The sequence below is a fragment of the Leptonychotes weddellii genome, chromosome 12 (assembly GCF_054177405.1).
Source record: "Leptonychotes weddellii isolate Sample4059 chromosome 12, ASM5417740v2, whole genome shotgun sequence".
Taxonomy (NCBI): Eukaryota; Metazoa; Chordata; class Mammalia; order Carnivora; family Phocidae; genus Leptonychotes; species Leptonychotes weddellii.
The window spans coordinates 76,864,030-76,881,797 of NC_138380.1; the positions used below are offsets into that span (position 1 = coordinate 76,864,030).

Genomic DNA, 17,768 nt, shown 5'->3' on the forward strand with positions numbered 1-17,768 from the left:
TAGGATTGTTTGTTCCAGCTCTGTGAAAAAAGTTGATGGTATTTTGATAGGGAATGCATTGAAAGTGTAGATTGCTCTGGGCAGCATAGACACTTTCACAATGTCTATTCTTCCAATCCATGAGCATGGAATGTTTTTCCATCTCTTTGTGGAAGCCAGAAGATTTCTCATGTAAATGCCAAAGTTCTTAATTTCATTTATTATATAAAATGATTCTTTAAAAATGTAAATATCACTTACAAATGAATGGTTTTAGTGATGGTGACTTTTTATTTATGTCTTACATGCAGGTAAAAACGTTGTCTTTATCTGATCAAGTCAACGATTATAAATCTAGAGAGGTTCTGATACCATGAGTAGCTATGCAAGATGGACAGGAAGACTGATGTTTGTGTGATGAATATGGAGTTGGGGTTTCACATGCTGAACTACTAGAGTAGAGCTTCTCAAGCTGTGTCCCTGAGGTTCTGCAGACATATCTCACGAATGCCAAAGGAAGCCAGGTGGGAAGAAACCAGGAGAATGTGTGATGCATGAAACAGAGTTCGCCTAGAATAGTTGTGCTTTCATTTTACATCTTGGGGATCCACCTTAAGTTTCACTTAAAGAAGAGGTTTTGTTTCCAAAAAAATATTTGAAAATCATTGCCTCCCTATTGCATATTCCTTGGGGGGCTCAGCCAGCAAAAATAAAACTAGAATAGATGCATGATGATTCTAACTTGGTGTGAAATTTCTAACTTTAGACATTTAAATCTCTGAGGTTTTAGGTGGACTTGATGTGGTTAAATTCATTCAGAAACTCCGAAGAAATTTCTCCTCTTTAAGTTCGCTTTGTAAAATGGTGATTCAGTAGTGTGATTTTTTTTGGTGGAAGGCTGTACTAATTACTATGCACATGCATTCTTTTGAAAATGGCATGGCTACACACACGATGGTAAGCTAACCAAGAGTTTGCAGGGAATATCAAGACGAATAGCATAGGCATCCTGCTTTCAAAATTCCTAAAGCTACTATAGTTTCATTTAAAAAACAGGACAGAAAAGAGTAAGTGGCATCAGGTACAAGCAGTATGCAGGAAACGCGACAGCAGCAACAGTGATCTCACTTGGTCGGGAAGTGAGATGCTTCAAGAAAAAGGCAGGCTCTGAGCGGTCCTTGCAAGATGAGCAGAATACTGAAGCACGGAAATGTGAAGGAGAGCACTTTCGGGCTGGGTTCAGGAGGAGCAAAGGCGTCAGTGGGTTGGAAAATCCGGAGCTAGTTCGGAAAACAATAATGGGTCTAATTTGGCCAGAGCATGGGGTCTGTGGCCGGGGTCAGTAGCAAAAAGAAGAGAGGAATGGTGGAGACTGTAAAGGGATTTGCCTGTAAGGTCAAAGAGGTGACGATCTTGGGCAAGAAAATCTAAGGGAAGGAAAAATTCAAATTTAAGTATCTATTATCTCCCCTGCCACCTACTGATTGCTCAGTTCTGTGTCTGGGTCTGAGGTGATGGTGGGATACTGTGTGGGAAGGAAAATTGGAAGGAACTCGGAAGACCATTTTACAAAATAATGAAATGGTCAAGATGTCAAGGAGAAGATAAGCAGAGATGGGGGGGGAACCAGCTTGGGGGTGGGAAAACAGTTTCTGGAGGAGTTTTTAAAGAGGGGCTAAGAGGCATGTGAGAGAGGCATCTGCTGCGACAAGGAATTTTCAGAAGTTTCGTTGCATGAGGCGCTGTAGAACTCCCTCCTCTGTTCCTGAAGGAACCTTCAGGATAATCAAATTGCTTTCCAAGGCTTTCTGGAGGCAGTTCTGTTTCCTTTTGGCTGTGCTGGGATGGATTTTTAGGTGGGAGAAAGCTCAGTTTTATTCAATTCACAGATTATCTGTACAGAGCATGGGGTTTCCCCGTGGTGCTGGGGGTGACAGGAGACGTGAAGGGGAGCGCACGGGGGACCTTCCCCTCTGCATCCTTCCCCTCTGTGCCCACAACATCTAAATCTGTTTTACCTACTGTGCTTGCTATAAGATTCCCACTGGAAAAAAGTGATAGAAGCAGTTTAAAAACAGGGTGAAAACCACCATGGTAGACACTGAGGTACCCCTGAAGGATAATAAGCTGAGAAGTGTACTCTTAGTGTAAAATGGGATTCAGAGAACTGGAATTTCTTGCTCAGGGCTGTGCGGCCAGTACATGAGGAGCTAGAACTAAGACCCATTTTACCTGAACCATTCCCCCCACCCAGACAGATCAGAGATTTTCTTTACAAGCCATTAAGATTTAAGATAGGGGTGCCTGGGTGGCTCAGTTGTTAAGCGTCTGCCTTCAGCTCAGGTCATGATCCCAGGGTCCTGGGATCGAGCCCCGCATTGGGCTCCCTGCTCCGCGGGAAGCCTGCTTCTCCCTCTCCCTCTCCCACCCCCCTGCTTGTGTTCCCTCTCTTGCTATCTCTCTGTCAAATAAATAAATAAAATCTTAAAAAAGAAAAGGTTTAAGATATTTTGGGCTTATCCATTCTTAGATGTTGTCTTTTCAGACAGCAAAGCCTCTATCTTTTTAATTTGAGGTTTGATGTCAGGTAATTCTTGCACCCCCTTATTTCATATCTTGGATGCACCCTGGTGTACCTGTTTGCCTCTGTTGGGTATGGATGGGCTGAGAATAATGTAAAGAACTTTTGCCTCAAGATATTGGACTTGGCATTAGGTTCTAAGCTTGCTGCTGGCATCTCCTTTCGGTTTACCCCTATATCAACATAAATGCTGGATGTAACAAAGGTCACAATATGATGACTCAAACCATCAATGTACTGGGAGAAAATACAGGAAACACATTTATGATCTCAGAGGAACAAAGGTCTTCTTAAAGTATGACACAGAATCTGAAGCTGTAAAAGAAAAGCACAATAAAAAACAAATTTCCACATCAAGAAAAACCACCTTAAGCAAACGCAAAAGAAATCCAACAAACTGAGAGACTTTTGCAATGCATATTATACAAAAAGGCCTACGTTCTACATGTATAAAGAGTTTCTATGAATCTATAAGGAAAAAACTACACAATAGAAAAATGGAAAAAAAGATGTGAACAGAATTCACAAAAAAAGAAGTCACAAATGGGTCTTTGTATTAACCATGCTCCTTGCTTCCTACTAGAGTTGATGCTTTAATGTCTGCTCTGTGTGCTGTGCTGGCCAGATGCAGCTTATTCTAGACAACCTGATCATATGCCTGAGTCATTTTGCCTTGGCCTCCAGCCTTCCTCCTTGTCCCCCTCCCCCACTTTGAAAGGAGTCCTCCTGCTGGAGGTCCACTTCTCAAATGCAAACCAACCAATCCAGAGTCCACACTCTTAAGCGTCTCCTTATTAGGCTCTCACATTCAGGCCACTATACACTTGCCCTAATCACCCCAGAGCCTAGTACCAGGTCACTAGGGACCGCCCCTATGCCCCAGAGCTCACTGAACCTATTCCTACCAACCAATTCCAAGCCTGCCTACCCTGCTTCACCCATTCCTTCCCAAGAAAATCACAATAAAGGCTCTCTTGCCCAGTTCCTCCCTCTCCCTCTGCCTCTTGACTATTCCAGTGCTTACCCATGTTGCCCATCATGGCATGGCATGCCCCCTTTTCTTAGGAACTGTGAGTAATAAACTATCATTTCAATGGCAACTGTCTCCTGATCTGTTTGCCTTCCTATACATGACATTTTCTGTTCATATACTGTATTTTTAAAACAGTCTTAAACATAGGAAAAGAAGCTCCACTCCATGCATTTTAAGGTAAATGTAAATGAAAACTATGATGAGATACATTTTCTCCCATCAGAGTGACAAAGTTCAAAAAGTTAGATAGCACACAGTGCTGGTATGAGTAAAGTCACATTCATTTATTGTTCCTGAGAACATAAATTATTACAACCTCTGTGCAGAGCAGTTTAGCAATAACAATGAAATTTCAGACTATACAAATTCACAATCTGGCAAATTCTACTTGTGGAGATATATATATATATATATATTCAAAAAAATTGAAAGTGAGGATCTTGAAGAGGTATTTGTACACCCTGTTCATAGCAACATTATTCATAATAGCCAACAGGTGGAAATCACCCAAGTGTCCATAGACTGATGAATGGATAAACAAAATGTGGTATATACATACAATGGAATATTATTCAGTCTTAAAACGGACAGAAATCCTGTCACATCCTACAACATGGATGGAGCAACACCAGTTTGAACTGCATGGGTCCACTTACACATGTATTTTTTTTTTCAATATGAAACACAGTACAGTACTGTAAATGTATTTTTTCCTCCTTATGATTTTCTTAATAACATTTTTTTTCTCTAGCTTACCTTATTGTAAGAATACAGTGTATAATACATAGAGCATGCAAAATATATGTTCATCTACTACTTATGTTATTAGTACAGCCAAGAGTAGGCTTTTAGTAGTTAAGTTCTGGGAGGGAGTCTAAAGTTACATGTGGATTTTCAACTGTGCAGGGGGATTGGTACCCCTAATCCCCGTGTTGTTTCAGGGCAAATGTATATTCAAATAGTTCTTGGGTTACTGAAGGTTCTGTTTCACAAAATGCATGTTCTCTCCTGAGAGCCACAAGCTTTCAAAAGTCAACTTACTTTCTCTCTCAAGAACTTTCTCAAAGGAAAAAATAATACGACTAAATATTTCTTCCTAATCCTTATTTTAAAAAGCAACATCTGTTCACAGTGACAATTCAGAAAACAAGCATCTGAATTTAGATTTGTTTTTTTAAAGTAGGCTCCAACATGGGGCTTAACTCATAACCCGGAGGTCAAGACCTGAGCTGAGATCAAGAGGCAGAGTGCTTAACCTACTGAGCCACCCAGGAGCCCCTTCAGATTATTATTTTTAGTATTTAACCAACTTGCTTATAACAGTTTAGCTAAAGAATCAGTGAAAAATACAGAGGTAGTTAAAATGTTATTAAATATATAATGAAAAATAAACATAGGCCCACGCACTACACAAACTAGGTCCTCACTATGTGTGGACCTGTAAGAGATTCTCTGTAAGAGAATCAAAAAAGAGAAAGGGAAATTAAGGACAATTAACCACACAGAGGAAGGGACAGATGAGCTGTGTGGGGGTAGGGTCTTTGTGGCATCTTCCTCTTATTCCCAGCCCTGAGTCTGGCATGTGCTCAATGCTCAGTAAAGATTTTAGAATAAGTGAAGGAAGATAATCTCAGATAGGAGACAGAGGAACAATCAATTCTTCTCTGTCCCTGACTTTCAAGTCTCTTCTGACTCCCACTTGCCACCGATCACATGTTCAGATAGCAGTTTTTCTGACAACACCCTGGATTCCTGGCCAGAATCAACCTTCATGTTTTTCATTTCAAAAGTGCCAAGTATAAGGATATGCTAACATGGAACTTTCTTTTCTCTTCCCCCAGACTCTTCTGCGGTGTATGATTTTACTGATTGAATTTAGGGCTGTTAATGTACTTTGCAAAGTGGAATGTGGCTTGTAGTCTTATAATCCTAATATAAACCTTTAATCTTTGTAAATAGATATTAGCCATGTCAAAACCACAAATGTTTAAGTGCATTCCAAGCATGTCCCAAAGTCTTTTTCCATACTGGAAAGATTTTTAAATTTCCACCTTACTGTCAGAGTTAAAAAAAAAAAAAAAAAAGCCAAAAAACCAAAAACTTTATGGGAAACATGGAACCTATCTGTATTTAATAAATTATCAGTCTATTTAAAGTTTCTTGACAGACAAAAAAAAATCTTGAAAAATTATTCTTGCAAGGCTGCCTGGATGTCTAAAGGACACGTGAAAACAGGCCAACACGACTTGTAGGAAGATTTTAAAAAGAGATTTAGTAGTTTTTTTAAATGCATATCCTCCACATACAGCTATTAATGAAGTGTGATAACTAAGAAAAGGATAGGAAAGCTAAGGGGAAATATTTAAATAGAACATTAAATATTTACCTTTATTTTTTCTTTTAATATACAGTTTACTTAAAAAGTCTATTTTTAAAATCCTAAAATAGTACTGTTTAAATGTATGAATGTCCAGTGAAGAGTGTCAGATGAAATATGCACTAAGGTAGGAGACAGGAGACAGGGTTCCTTGGTTGACTCAGTACCTGCCCAGGGCAAGTCTCAACCTTTCAGAATTTTAAGATAAAAATAATATCTTAAAGTTCCTATTCCTTGGGCACCTGGGTGGCTCAGTTGGTTAAGCAACTGCCTTCGGCTCAGGTCATGATCCTGGAGTCCCTGGATCAAGTCCCGCATCGAGCTCCCTGCTCGGCGGGGAGTCTGCTTCTCCCTCTGACCCTCCCCCCTCTCATGTGCTCTCTCTCTCTCTCTCAAATAAATAAATAAAATCTTTAAAAAAAATAAATAAAATTCCTATTCCTTATGGAGTCACTATGGGAATTAAATTACACACTTAAAACTACATTGACTGTCCGCTCCTTGAGGGTGAGGATCTTATATTTTCACCTTTGTAAACAGTTACTTGATTAATTCATGTATGAAAGAAATAGAAATCATTTTCACTCTTGAAAAACATTTTAAATTTCATTACAGATTAACCCAAGAAACTCATCAGTACCTATAGGAGGTCAAAGCTAGAAAATGAAGGAAGCTTTAGTAGCATCCAAAAATCACCAATATTTTTAGTAACTAATCAAAAATTTTTATTAAAAATTCCTGAAGTTATTTAATCTATTACCAGCCTTAGGAGAATGAAATGTATAAAGAATAAGAAGGTATCTTTTGAACATGTGAATATCCCAGTAAAAGTAGGGAATTAAGTAAATGATAGCAACATCTTTTTATAAACACACAGTAGTAGAAGGTGCTGTTAAATATACATAAAAAGCAATCTGCAAACCTTTGAGAAAGCAATCTGAATACTACTGAGAATCCTTTATGTCTATATATCCAGCCCAAAGACTTCCCTGGGAAACTCAAGATCCACATATTGGACATTCCTCTCAGACCCATTGCTTCTCCTGAATTCTCTGTCACTTAGAATACCATGATCCAAGCATCAGTTCAGAGTCTTTCCTCTTCCTCACTCCCCTCCTCCCTGTCCATTCAGACACTAGGTCCAGCATTTTCTATTTCTTTAGTATCTCTCCTATATGTATGTATTCTATCCTTTTTCCCATTGCCACTGCCTTGGTTCGGTCTCTCCCTACATCTTCTCTTAGAAATGGCATTCTAATTGGTGATACGGCAGGAATGGAACAGAGACAAATTCAATAGGTGTTTACGAGAACCAACTGATAGAATACAGGACAAAAATCAGGTTTAGGAGAAGAAGAATGAATTTAGTTCTGAGCGTGTTTAGCTTGAGGTACCTTAGGGTCATTTGGTAAAGATATTCCCAGTACGTGCACGTATGCATGTGGGCAAAGCTTAAGGACAGAAAAGAGGTTCATAGTGGACACCATGCATATGGCTGCAATATCCCCTCTCGCGACCTACTCCTCCGAAAAGCTTTTTCCAGATCATCTCATTCCCACAGAGATTGTTCTTTCCATTCAGTTCCGATAACTCTGATTGCACCTTCCAGGTTCACAATTAAATGTTGCCTTTTGTCAATATTTAGTATTTCAAGTTTCTTTTCCCCAAGCTAAGCTTCTACAGAATAGTAACCTTTAATACGCTTTAGCCCGTGAACGCCTGTGGTGTCTGGTGCTATGCAGCATACGGACGGCCCTCGAAACAAAGGGGTGGGAGGGGTACATTTGACTTGAGTGACTTTAATAATAACCATAATGAACATCTCCTAGCATAGAGCTTGGCACATAATGGGCACTGAATTAATATTTGTGAAATGGATTGAGACTTAAAGTTTCCCATTACTCTTCAAAAACTTCTTGATATCTCAACGGCTTCCAAATCTGACATGCAACTAACACTTGGACACAAATATATTTATTACACGTTTTGTAAGAAGTCCAAGAGATCGTAGTTTTATATATAACCTGTTTCAGTCAAAAGGTCACCATCAGCACGCCTAGTCCATCTTCATCTACTCACCCACACGACTTGAACACCCCCACACTCTACCCTTACAGAATTTCATATTCTATATTGATGCACACTTCTACTTCCTCAGTGTTTCCCTCCAATGTTCACATTGCCCCCTCGTGCCTCCCAAATGCTCCCATGCTACCTTCGCTCTTCACAGGTCAAAGACGTAACTACGACTGGCACAAGAATTATTTTCAAGAAATGAAGAGAAGGAAGGTTCTTGGTGAAAAACAAAAAACCAAAAGGCTTAGGCAAATAATTGCATGTTTTGATTTTGGCCCTTGGCATTAAAGCAAGAGTGGCTTTCTGGCTTGGAAAAAACTTCAACATCTGACACATTGACATTTGACACCTGAGGTCCCACTTACAAATCAGTGGTACTTTACGCAACAATGTACAGACAGAAATAGAAATCCTAACTTGGGGAATACCGTGAAAGCTATAACTTGTCTTAAGCCTGGATGTGCACAGCATCTAGTAATGATGCTTTGAACAGAGAGACACACAAACTATTTGTTGAAAAAATGATTTTTTAATGCTAGATATTTCCTGCTTGCCTCTGTGCAAGGTCTTGAGCCAGGTGCTGCCTAGGATACAAATAAAATAATACATAATCCTTGCCACTGTATGGGACAACAAGAGTTATATATGGCCCTCAGAGTGTATGTTGGTATAATCTTTTTGGAAAGCTATTTGAAGTTATCTCCTAAAGCTGAATATAAACCTAGACTATGAGACAGTAGCCCCACTCCTAGGTATACACCCAAAATAAATGAATTCATAAGTATAAGGCATGCACAGGAATGATCATGGAACTTTATTCATAGTCATCCCAAACAGGAAACAACCCCAATCTCTAAACAGAATAGAATGGACAAGCTAATCATGGCATATTTACATTTAAGAACGCTATACAGCAATAAAAAAGAATGCATTACTGCCACCCACAATGCTATGATGAATTTCAAGGACAAAATGGTGAGCAAAAGAAGCCAGACACAAAGAAACACATACTGTATGATTCCATCTATATGATATCTAAGAAGAGGCAAAACTTATGTGTAGTCATAAGTCAGAATAGTGGTTAACTTTGGTGGGAGCAATGACTAGGAAGAGTCGCAAGGGACACCTCCTGGGTTGTAGGAAACATATCTTGATCTGAATGGGAATGTGGCAGGAATGGAGAACAGATAAATTCAAGAGATAATGAAAAGAGATATTTATCTCTCAAACTAACAGAGAGAATACAGGCGGAGAATTAGGATTGGGAGAAGAAGGATGAATTTGGTTCTGAATGTATTGGTTATAGGAATATGTGAACATTCACCAAGCTACACACTATTTGTGAGCATCACTGTACATATGTTATATAACAAAAAAATATTTTTTGATAACAAAAAATTTTTAAATAAAAATAAAATTGAGCACCATCAAATTTTAATAAGACAAGAAAAATCTATGGAGCGTCATGCTTCATAGGTAGGCAGCGATGGCAGAGTTGGGGAGAAGACGTCCAGCGTTAAACCACACAGTCCACTGCTGGGAACTTTGTGGCTTAGTTCCCAAGCACCACTTGGAAAAATTCATCCCAAAGTATGAATTAACACAGTGCAGTTCCTGCCCTGTTAGGTCTTACTGATTAATACAATCACAGTGTCAGTGGAGAATTCTAGATTTTCCATGTAAAATATTATACGAAAAGAAGATATTCAATAAATATCTGTTAATGACCAGGAACAGGTGACAGGTATAGTCTACAAATGCTCAAACAGTTGAGAGGTTGTAGGAAACACTGGCAAAATTTCTCCAAGGACATGGGAATTGAGCCAGACTCTAAAAGGTGAGGAATAGATGCAGGGGTTGCAAAGTATGATCTCTACAAGTATTTGGTTTGATTTCTTTTAGTGTGACTGGCACAGTCTTTCAAGATGCAATGGGACCAGGAGTATTTCTGGACAGCCATAACCTTGCATCATGCTTTGTGAATATGTGCAAGTTTCCTAGGCATCTGACTGTGGGAGAGTCCCTGTGAAGGAGTGCACCATAACCATAAGATCATGAGAGGCTAAGTGAATTATTAGATTGCACACGTGGTTTGGGCCCAAATCACACAGTGCCATGAACACCATACTGACCATATTCTACAGGCAATGTTAAATGAGACCATGCCATCCGTGTTTTGGTAGTGTGGGCCAATTATGTGACTAGCATTAATAACAATAAACGCTGTAAGCGGCTTCTGGTTCTTTCAATGTGATGCCAAACATCTGGACCTTTGGAAGTGGATTTCTGACTGCTTTCTTTCAGTTGCCATCTGAACTCTTGCTATTCTGCAAATACAGCTTCTGTTTAGATAACCGAAGGAAGGACGCTTATATAAAGTGGGTCAAAAATGTTGTCAAGACTCATAAATCTTAGAGGAATGTTGAAAGAATTAGTAAATAAAGCTATAGATGCCAATAGAAACTATTTCAGTGGTGTTTCTTATGGAAATAAAGTTGTTTGACACCAAGAATCATTCTGCAAGATGATTGGCCTGAGGAACTGTCATGCAGAATTACTGATTTCATTACTGATGCAATTTTACACTACTCAAAAGGGTAGATAAGACGGTTCTTTGACGCTATAATCTAAGGTATCCACCTTCTCAGGGGCTGGTCATACCCAATGATTAATAACTACAATGTATGCATACACGTACGCTGAGAGATTCTTGAGATAGTTAATAAATTGCTACCTTGAACATCAATATGCAGGAGAAGTTGTCCTAGGTTCACCTTTGTCTTTACAAAACAAACCTTTCATGCTTCTTTATCTATGCCTTAAAAAACTTGACTATAATTTTTATTATTAGTGTAACCTTTAGTAGAAATGAACTCTAGCCTTATTTTTTATTTGATAGAATTGTTAAGGGTAGTGGTATAAAAGTAGAAATTCTACTGCAAAAAGTTGGATATACAATGGATTTTAGCAGAAATAGAGAACCTGGTTACTTAAAAATATTAGGACTAAAGATGTGGATTCATGGTTTTAAATATATAAATACAAATAAAGAAATAGATATAAATTTGTGGATAAATACATTAGTGCATCTGTTGCCTTTCTCTGTCTGCTGAGAGGACTTAGAAACAATGACAGACCAGTACCTATGAGCATACCCAGCATAAGGTCTAAGTTTGCAAATATATCATTCTCCACTAAAAGGAACCAGGGATCCTTCGAGAAATTTTGAGAATTCCAGGGTTGGAGCAAAGAAAATGCAAGATGAGTCTGGAAAGCATTCTTATGACAGAAAGTAAAGAATTACACAAAGAATCATAGGGTCATGTCAAAAGGACAAGTGAGTCTTCTTGAAGGGGTGTACAATGGCCAAATCAGGGAAAATTGAGACATCAAAACAAATAATGACAGTAATGGATTATAAACCATTGAAAAGAATAAGAACTCATAGGGAAAGATGATAGATAGATAGATAGATAGATAGATAGATAGATAGATAGATAGATGATAGATGGATAGGTAGATAGGAAAAAGGTAGATAGAAATAAAGAAAAGAAGGTTCTTCCTTACAGCAGGAAGCCAACTAATAAATGTAGAAGGAATAATGGAATTAGACAATCATCATTTGGCAACCATCATAATAAGAACTGATTTGGGCAAGTATCATCAAGAATGTAAAACTAGTAGGTGGAAATTTTAGGAGGAATAGGATACTTAAATCTCAGTCTCAGAGTATCTCCCCATAGGTGTTTATTAATTTCAAACAGAAAAATAACTGTACAGAGGAGGAAACTGTGGAAGTCACTGCCTTGACTGAGTGATCAAAATTCACACCACCAGTAACAGGACAAGTTGATATCTTGTGTTCCTGACATGATGTTTGTATATATAAAATAAACACTCAACAGCAGTGGCAGCAACTGTTTCAAATATTTACACCAGTAAAATATTTGGGTGGGGATTTGGCTTTGCTTCTTGGTTTTGAATGAACTCTGATTTTGTTCTAAGACTTTTTAAGCTTATTCTAATTTTTATATTTTTAAAGATTTATTTATTTCAGAGACAGAGAGCAGGGGAGGGGCAGAGGGAGAGGCAGAGAATCCCAAGCAGACTCTCCACTGAGTGTGACCCAAGGCGGGGCTCGATCCCATGACCCTGGGATCATGACTGGAGCCAAAACCAAGAGTTGGACGCTCAGCTGAGTGAGCTAAGGCGCCCCTAAGCTTATTTTTATTATGACTATCAACTTACTTAGAGGTTTTATTCAGTTACATTCAGTTATATTTGCATAAAGTTAATAGTCCAGTAGAGTTCTCAAGCATGACAAGGTAACAGTTGCATTATGTAGTCAGTTATTATTTAAAAAAGAAACTCTCCTCATATATGGGCATTTCCTAAATGTTCATCTTGGTTTTTTTTTTTTAATTAGACAATAAGACAAAAATCAGACAAAAATCATATTTCCTTTTTTTGCTTCTCTGCTAATACAAAGCAGTGTATTTCAAAGCTCTACTCCTCTAGAGACATTTAGTTAGGTAAATATTGATTTTTCTATCATTGTATATCAAGATCTTTTATCTTCGTTTTATGGAAGTAAATGTAGTATATTCAAGAATGAAAGAAATTTGCTCTTTTATTTCATTTAGGCACCTATGGAATGTACTTAAATGACCACATATATGCAAATATTTATTATGCTATGAAAGTGTCAGAACTTACACTACTATGTTAGTGCAGGATTGTATGATAGGACTTTGGAAGAGAAGGTGGGGACTATTTTATTTTAAAGTGCTCCAAACTGTGTATATTGCCTACAGGTTACATGTGATAAGTCATTTTGATAATAATATTAGCTTCATCTGATTTTTCAGTTGATGATGATTCAGGTCTGAGTATAGTAATACGTAGAGAGAAACCTACCTCTTGCAGACAAATGAAAGCTGGAGTTGTAGATAAATCAACACATCGCTCATCTTGGATATATATTGTGGGTGCTACAGCATAAATGGGGTCCTCCTGATCTTTTTCGTCTTTCTCCTCTTCCTCTTCTTGTTCTGTGTCTGTGGTACTGTCTTCCATTTTTCACAATTCTAAAATAAAATCATTCCAGATTCAGCTATTTAGGGATATCTTCACACATAAAGTAAAATTAGTGGAAAATAATGAAAGCAAGCAAAGGTCAACTGGGGTAAGCTATTCTCCAATGAAGTTATAGGTCAGTACACTTAGCTATAGATAAATTGTAGATAAAGACTGCTTTGTTACAAAGATATTCTCCACCGCTACACTCAAATCAATAATTCTAATTTTAAAAAGGAGGCTATTGTGGCATTAATTGGGGGAAAAAGTTATCTAAGCTCCATGAGAGCAGAAACCCCATTTTGTTTATTGAGCATTATAGTTAACACTCAATTACTATTCATTGATTGGGTAAATAAACATAATATTCACCCTTAAAATATAACACAAAGATAATTCAAATCACCATTATGTGTCAAATAGAACACAAAATAATTCGAATTATTTTTGGGAAACTAAAAACCAACACCCTGCTATGGCCAACACTGCCCGCGGCACACACCTGTGCACCAGTCCAACAGTTTACTTGCTCGATACCTGTATTTTTGCTGTGGCCACAGCTCAGGCTGATGCTTGTATGTTCTGCCTTGCCACCTCACCTGTATCTGCTGGCCACGTGCATGCTTAATTGTCCCGTCAGACCTCACTTACAAAACGTCAGCTCAAGAATAAAATTCAGGATACCAGGATGATGACCCTAGAGCATTAAACCAAGCTCAGGCCTTTCTGAGAGTGGGTCCTTATATGACTGCACAAGTCACGTAGCCAGCCTATGTGCTGCCCATTGATTTGCTCACATATTCAAGTGGACCCAGAGCAATTTCTAAAAGGACCTGTCTTGGCCTGCAAGGTCTCTCCTGGCCCATTTTGGTGGCATTGGGATCATTGCTCTTCTAAGAGATCTGGTAAGAAGCCTCAATTGCATTAAAAAAAAAAAAAAAGCCTCTAATCTTTTGCTCTTTTGATCTCTGACACATGTGAATCTGCACTTAACAGAAAGGTAAACATGTACTTTTCTCTTGCCAGAGAAGATAACTCCAACTGTCATAAATTAAAGGTCTGGATCTTCTGTTGAACATCTATCATCTCTCATGTCTATCTTATCAGATTAGCTGCTCCCTGATGATGGGATCCCCATTCTTTTAATATGGAAAGCATGTTCTGTAATATGAATCTGGAAGGCATGCTAGGCTCTGGCTCCTAAATTTATTCATCAAGTGGCCATAGGTATGCCATTTATTCATTAAGTTTCCTTTCCTCCTCTCTAAAATGGGAGTCACAGTAACTAATTTCTCTGTTTCATACAGACACAAGTTAAGTGGGATCACACCTGTGGACTTATAGCTTCCATTCTGCTATCTCTAATTTTCAACCACAGACATAAATTACACGTACGCTTGTTTTCCTCTTCCTGCTGCAAAAATACTTCATAGGTGGTAGCATGTACTTCCATCAGGAGGCACTAAATGTCTGGTTGTCTTTTGTTTTGTTTTTTGTTTTGGCTTCATTTGGTTGTCTTTCTTCATGTGATATTGATAGCCACTGACATCATTTGGACTCCCACTCCCTTAATACCTGCATATTTTGGGCGCCTGGGTGGCTCAGTTGGTTAAGCATCTGTCTTCAGCTCAGGTCATGATCCTGGAGCCCCGGGATCGAGTCCCGCATCGGGCTCCCTGCTCAGCAGGGAGTCTGCTTCTCCCTCTGACCCTCTCCCCTCTCATGCTCTCTCTCTCTATCTCATTCTCTCTCTCAAATAAATAAATAAAATCTTTAAAAAAAAAAATACCCGCATGTTTTTTTTCAGTGCCATAAAGCAGTGTTTTAAAAGAACCTGTTGTTATTAAGGCAGCACAACACTTCGATTTTGGCAATTGATCACAGTTTATCATTTAAATCTTCAAGGAGCTGAAAAGGTGTGATTACATATGTAGATTTGTTTGTGTTTATAAGCTAAAATATGTCAGTTCAACCATTTCATGGGTGAAAACCTGTTAATGACTATCCCAGAAAAACATTTCCCTCAGAACATTAGACCATACCTGTTAACGTTAGCGTTTCCTTAAAGAAATATTTCAAATATAAACAAAAATAACAGAATGGCATAATGAATCCTCAAGTATCCATCCACCGGTTTTAATAAATAACAATTCATGGGCAATTCTGTTTTATCGGAACCCTTCCACCCACCCCTCCACTCTCCATATAATTTTGAAGAAAACCCACGCACGTAGACTTAATAATATACCCCGAGGAACTCCGTACAGGTAACCCTCACGCCGTTGCACACTTGCATGCCCCTCCTTTGCGTGGATGTGCCATAACCTAGTCAAACAACCCCCGAATTATAAATACATGGAATGTTGCCAGTTTTCTGCTATCACAGCCTTGCAAAGTATAGTACACATATTTATTTAAAAATATATTTTAAAGGCTCTTGGGATTTGGATAATGGAGATGGCATTAGCTTTCAAAACTTAATTTCAGGCCATCTTGTCAAAGCACTGCTTCGCTAGGCAACGAAAGAAGGGCACTGTGCTGAATTTGTACAGATTCCTCGATCTCCTGAGGTTTTTCAGTCTCTAGGACCTTGAAAACATTCCAAATATTTTCAATCGGGTAAAACATTATACACAGGGAAGCAACGAAAAGACACTGTAAGAGTTCTGATAGACATTACCAGACAAACTTTGACCTTCAGAAAAGAAAGGGAGAGTGAGTAGGAAAGTAAGAAAATACAATAGAGACAAATGCAGAAGTCTCATGTGAACTTAAACCTAAGACACTAATTAATCTAATTAAATAACAGTTTGGAAAGAGCTTCAGGAGATAGCAAAGTTTAACAGATTAAACAAATATTCAAGGGTTCATTAATGTAGGATTGCAAAGCCCATTATGTCAGGATCTCCGTGCTGCAGGCAATAGGATTGACAGCTATTAATAAAAAAATAGAATAAGATATATTCTCAGTCTACATGATATAAACAAGAGAATATTTATAAAATATCTAAATTTCTGGTATAGGAAGAACACAGCTATCAAGTATAGTAATTCTAGAGACGCGTATCTCCATAATACTAAGTCAGTTGTTTTACGAGGAGCAATAATTTACAAAGAGGCAAGCAATTTACAATATAAAGAGAAATCAAGGCAGGGAATAACTAGCTCTATATCATACAAGGTAAGGTAAAATAAACCTAAATATAAAGCAATGTTGTCATACCAACATTGAGATAAGCCTTTAAAAGCAGCCTGTAGCCTGGAATTTAGATTTTTTTTTTTTGGCATTGAGGAGTTATCTGAGCTTGTAAAGGTGTTGGTGATAATGAGAGGAATGTCTTGGAAGGGGTGTGAATTTGAAGGCACGGAGACAATTTAGTGGCTGTGAGTCAGCTCCCTCTGCTATGGGCAGGAGATAGATTCATTGGTGAGCAAAACCAGACCAGGTGTCTGGCCTCAGGGGCGCTCACAGGCTGGTGAGCAAGATAGAAATTAATCAGAGAATCACAGAGATAAAATGTAAAAATAAATATAACTGGAACAGGTGCTATGAAAGTGTGGACCACAGAAGCAGGGTTACCATGCACGACACATTTCCAGCAGGCAGGATTCCCATAGCAAATGCCACAGTGAAGCAGCCCTATTGGAAGGTTAGATGCTAAGGACCTGCGCCAAGGCCACACCATGCTATGCTGTAGGGGTCCGAAGAAGAGAGGACACGCTTTTATGAGGCTTTCTAGAAGGGAGAGGACATGTACGGAGCTTTCACACAGAAAAGCAAAAGGCTAGTGAAGGAGAAAGGGAGGTAAATAAAAGCTTTAGTCCTATTCCATATGACCACTGAGCTTCTCTATTATTTACACTTTGTTTCAGGGTTAAAAGATAAAGCCAAAATAGGAAGCTTCACACAGAATAATTAAGCAATAAACATTGCAGGGTATGCCTTATGTTGTAAGACAAACCACCACTTCCTCTTCTCAAAAGCCAAAGAAGTGATCATCATTTTGTGTTTTGATTTTGAACTCTTAAGGAAATTTTTCTTGACAGTTACAAGGAGCGCATGCAAAAACTAAATGGTCCGTGCACCAGGGAATAGGACAGGATACACAAATGATGGTGACCTTTTGAAGATAAAGGGCAACGCTTGCTTCAAGAAAGATGTAGCAGGAAACCACACTTTCAATATTATTTGCCACTGAACCAGCACAAGTTTTGCTCATTTGAGAATAGCAGGGTATCATGTAAAGTCAAAAATGATATGGTCCCACACCATTCTTTTTCATAAGTTAACTCTTCTATCTGCCCTGGACACATGACCACATGCTCCCTCCCCCAGCACCCCATTGCTATGGGTGAGTTACGGGACTATTTGTACAGTAACTCAGAGCTGGACCTGTTGGAGGAAGGGAGACGTCTGGGACAACTATTTTGTTTGTTTCAGTTTCCTATACTTATTTAAAAACATAGAAATGTCAAAATGAGTTTTCAACAATTGTGGTATATTTAAAATTATATGACAAGTGCCTCTCAGTCCTGTCAGTGTATCTCTGTGATTATATGCATATTCTCTTTTAAAGATAAGATTAAAAGTCAGCATTGAAGGCCTTTTCTGAAAGGCCTCTGGTCCACATATCACAGGCTCAAAA

At 38.5% G+C, this 17,768-nt stretch overlaps 1 protein-coding gene across 1 annotated transcript in view; it reads right to left on the reverse strand.

The window, feature by feature from the left end:
- Positions 1-17,768, reverse strand: part of CCDC146 (coiled-coil domain containing 146) — a 115,971-nt gene that overhangs the window by 83,213 nt on the left and 14,990 nt on the right. The window contains exon 2 of the mRNA XM_081800657.1: positions 12,964-13,133. Coding sequence (XP_081656783.1) covers positions 12,964-13,122 — 159 coding nt within the window. The 5' untranslated portion in view covers positions 13,123-13,133. The remainder of the gene's footprint in view (positions 1-12,963; positions 13,134-17,768) is intronic.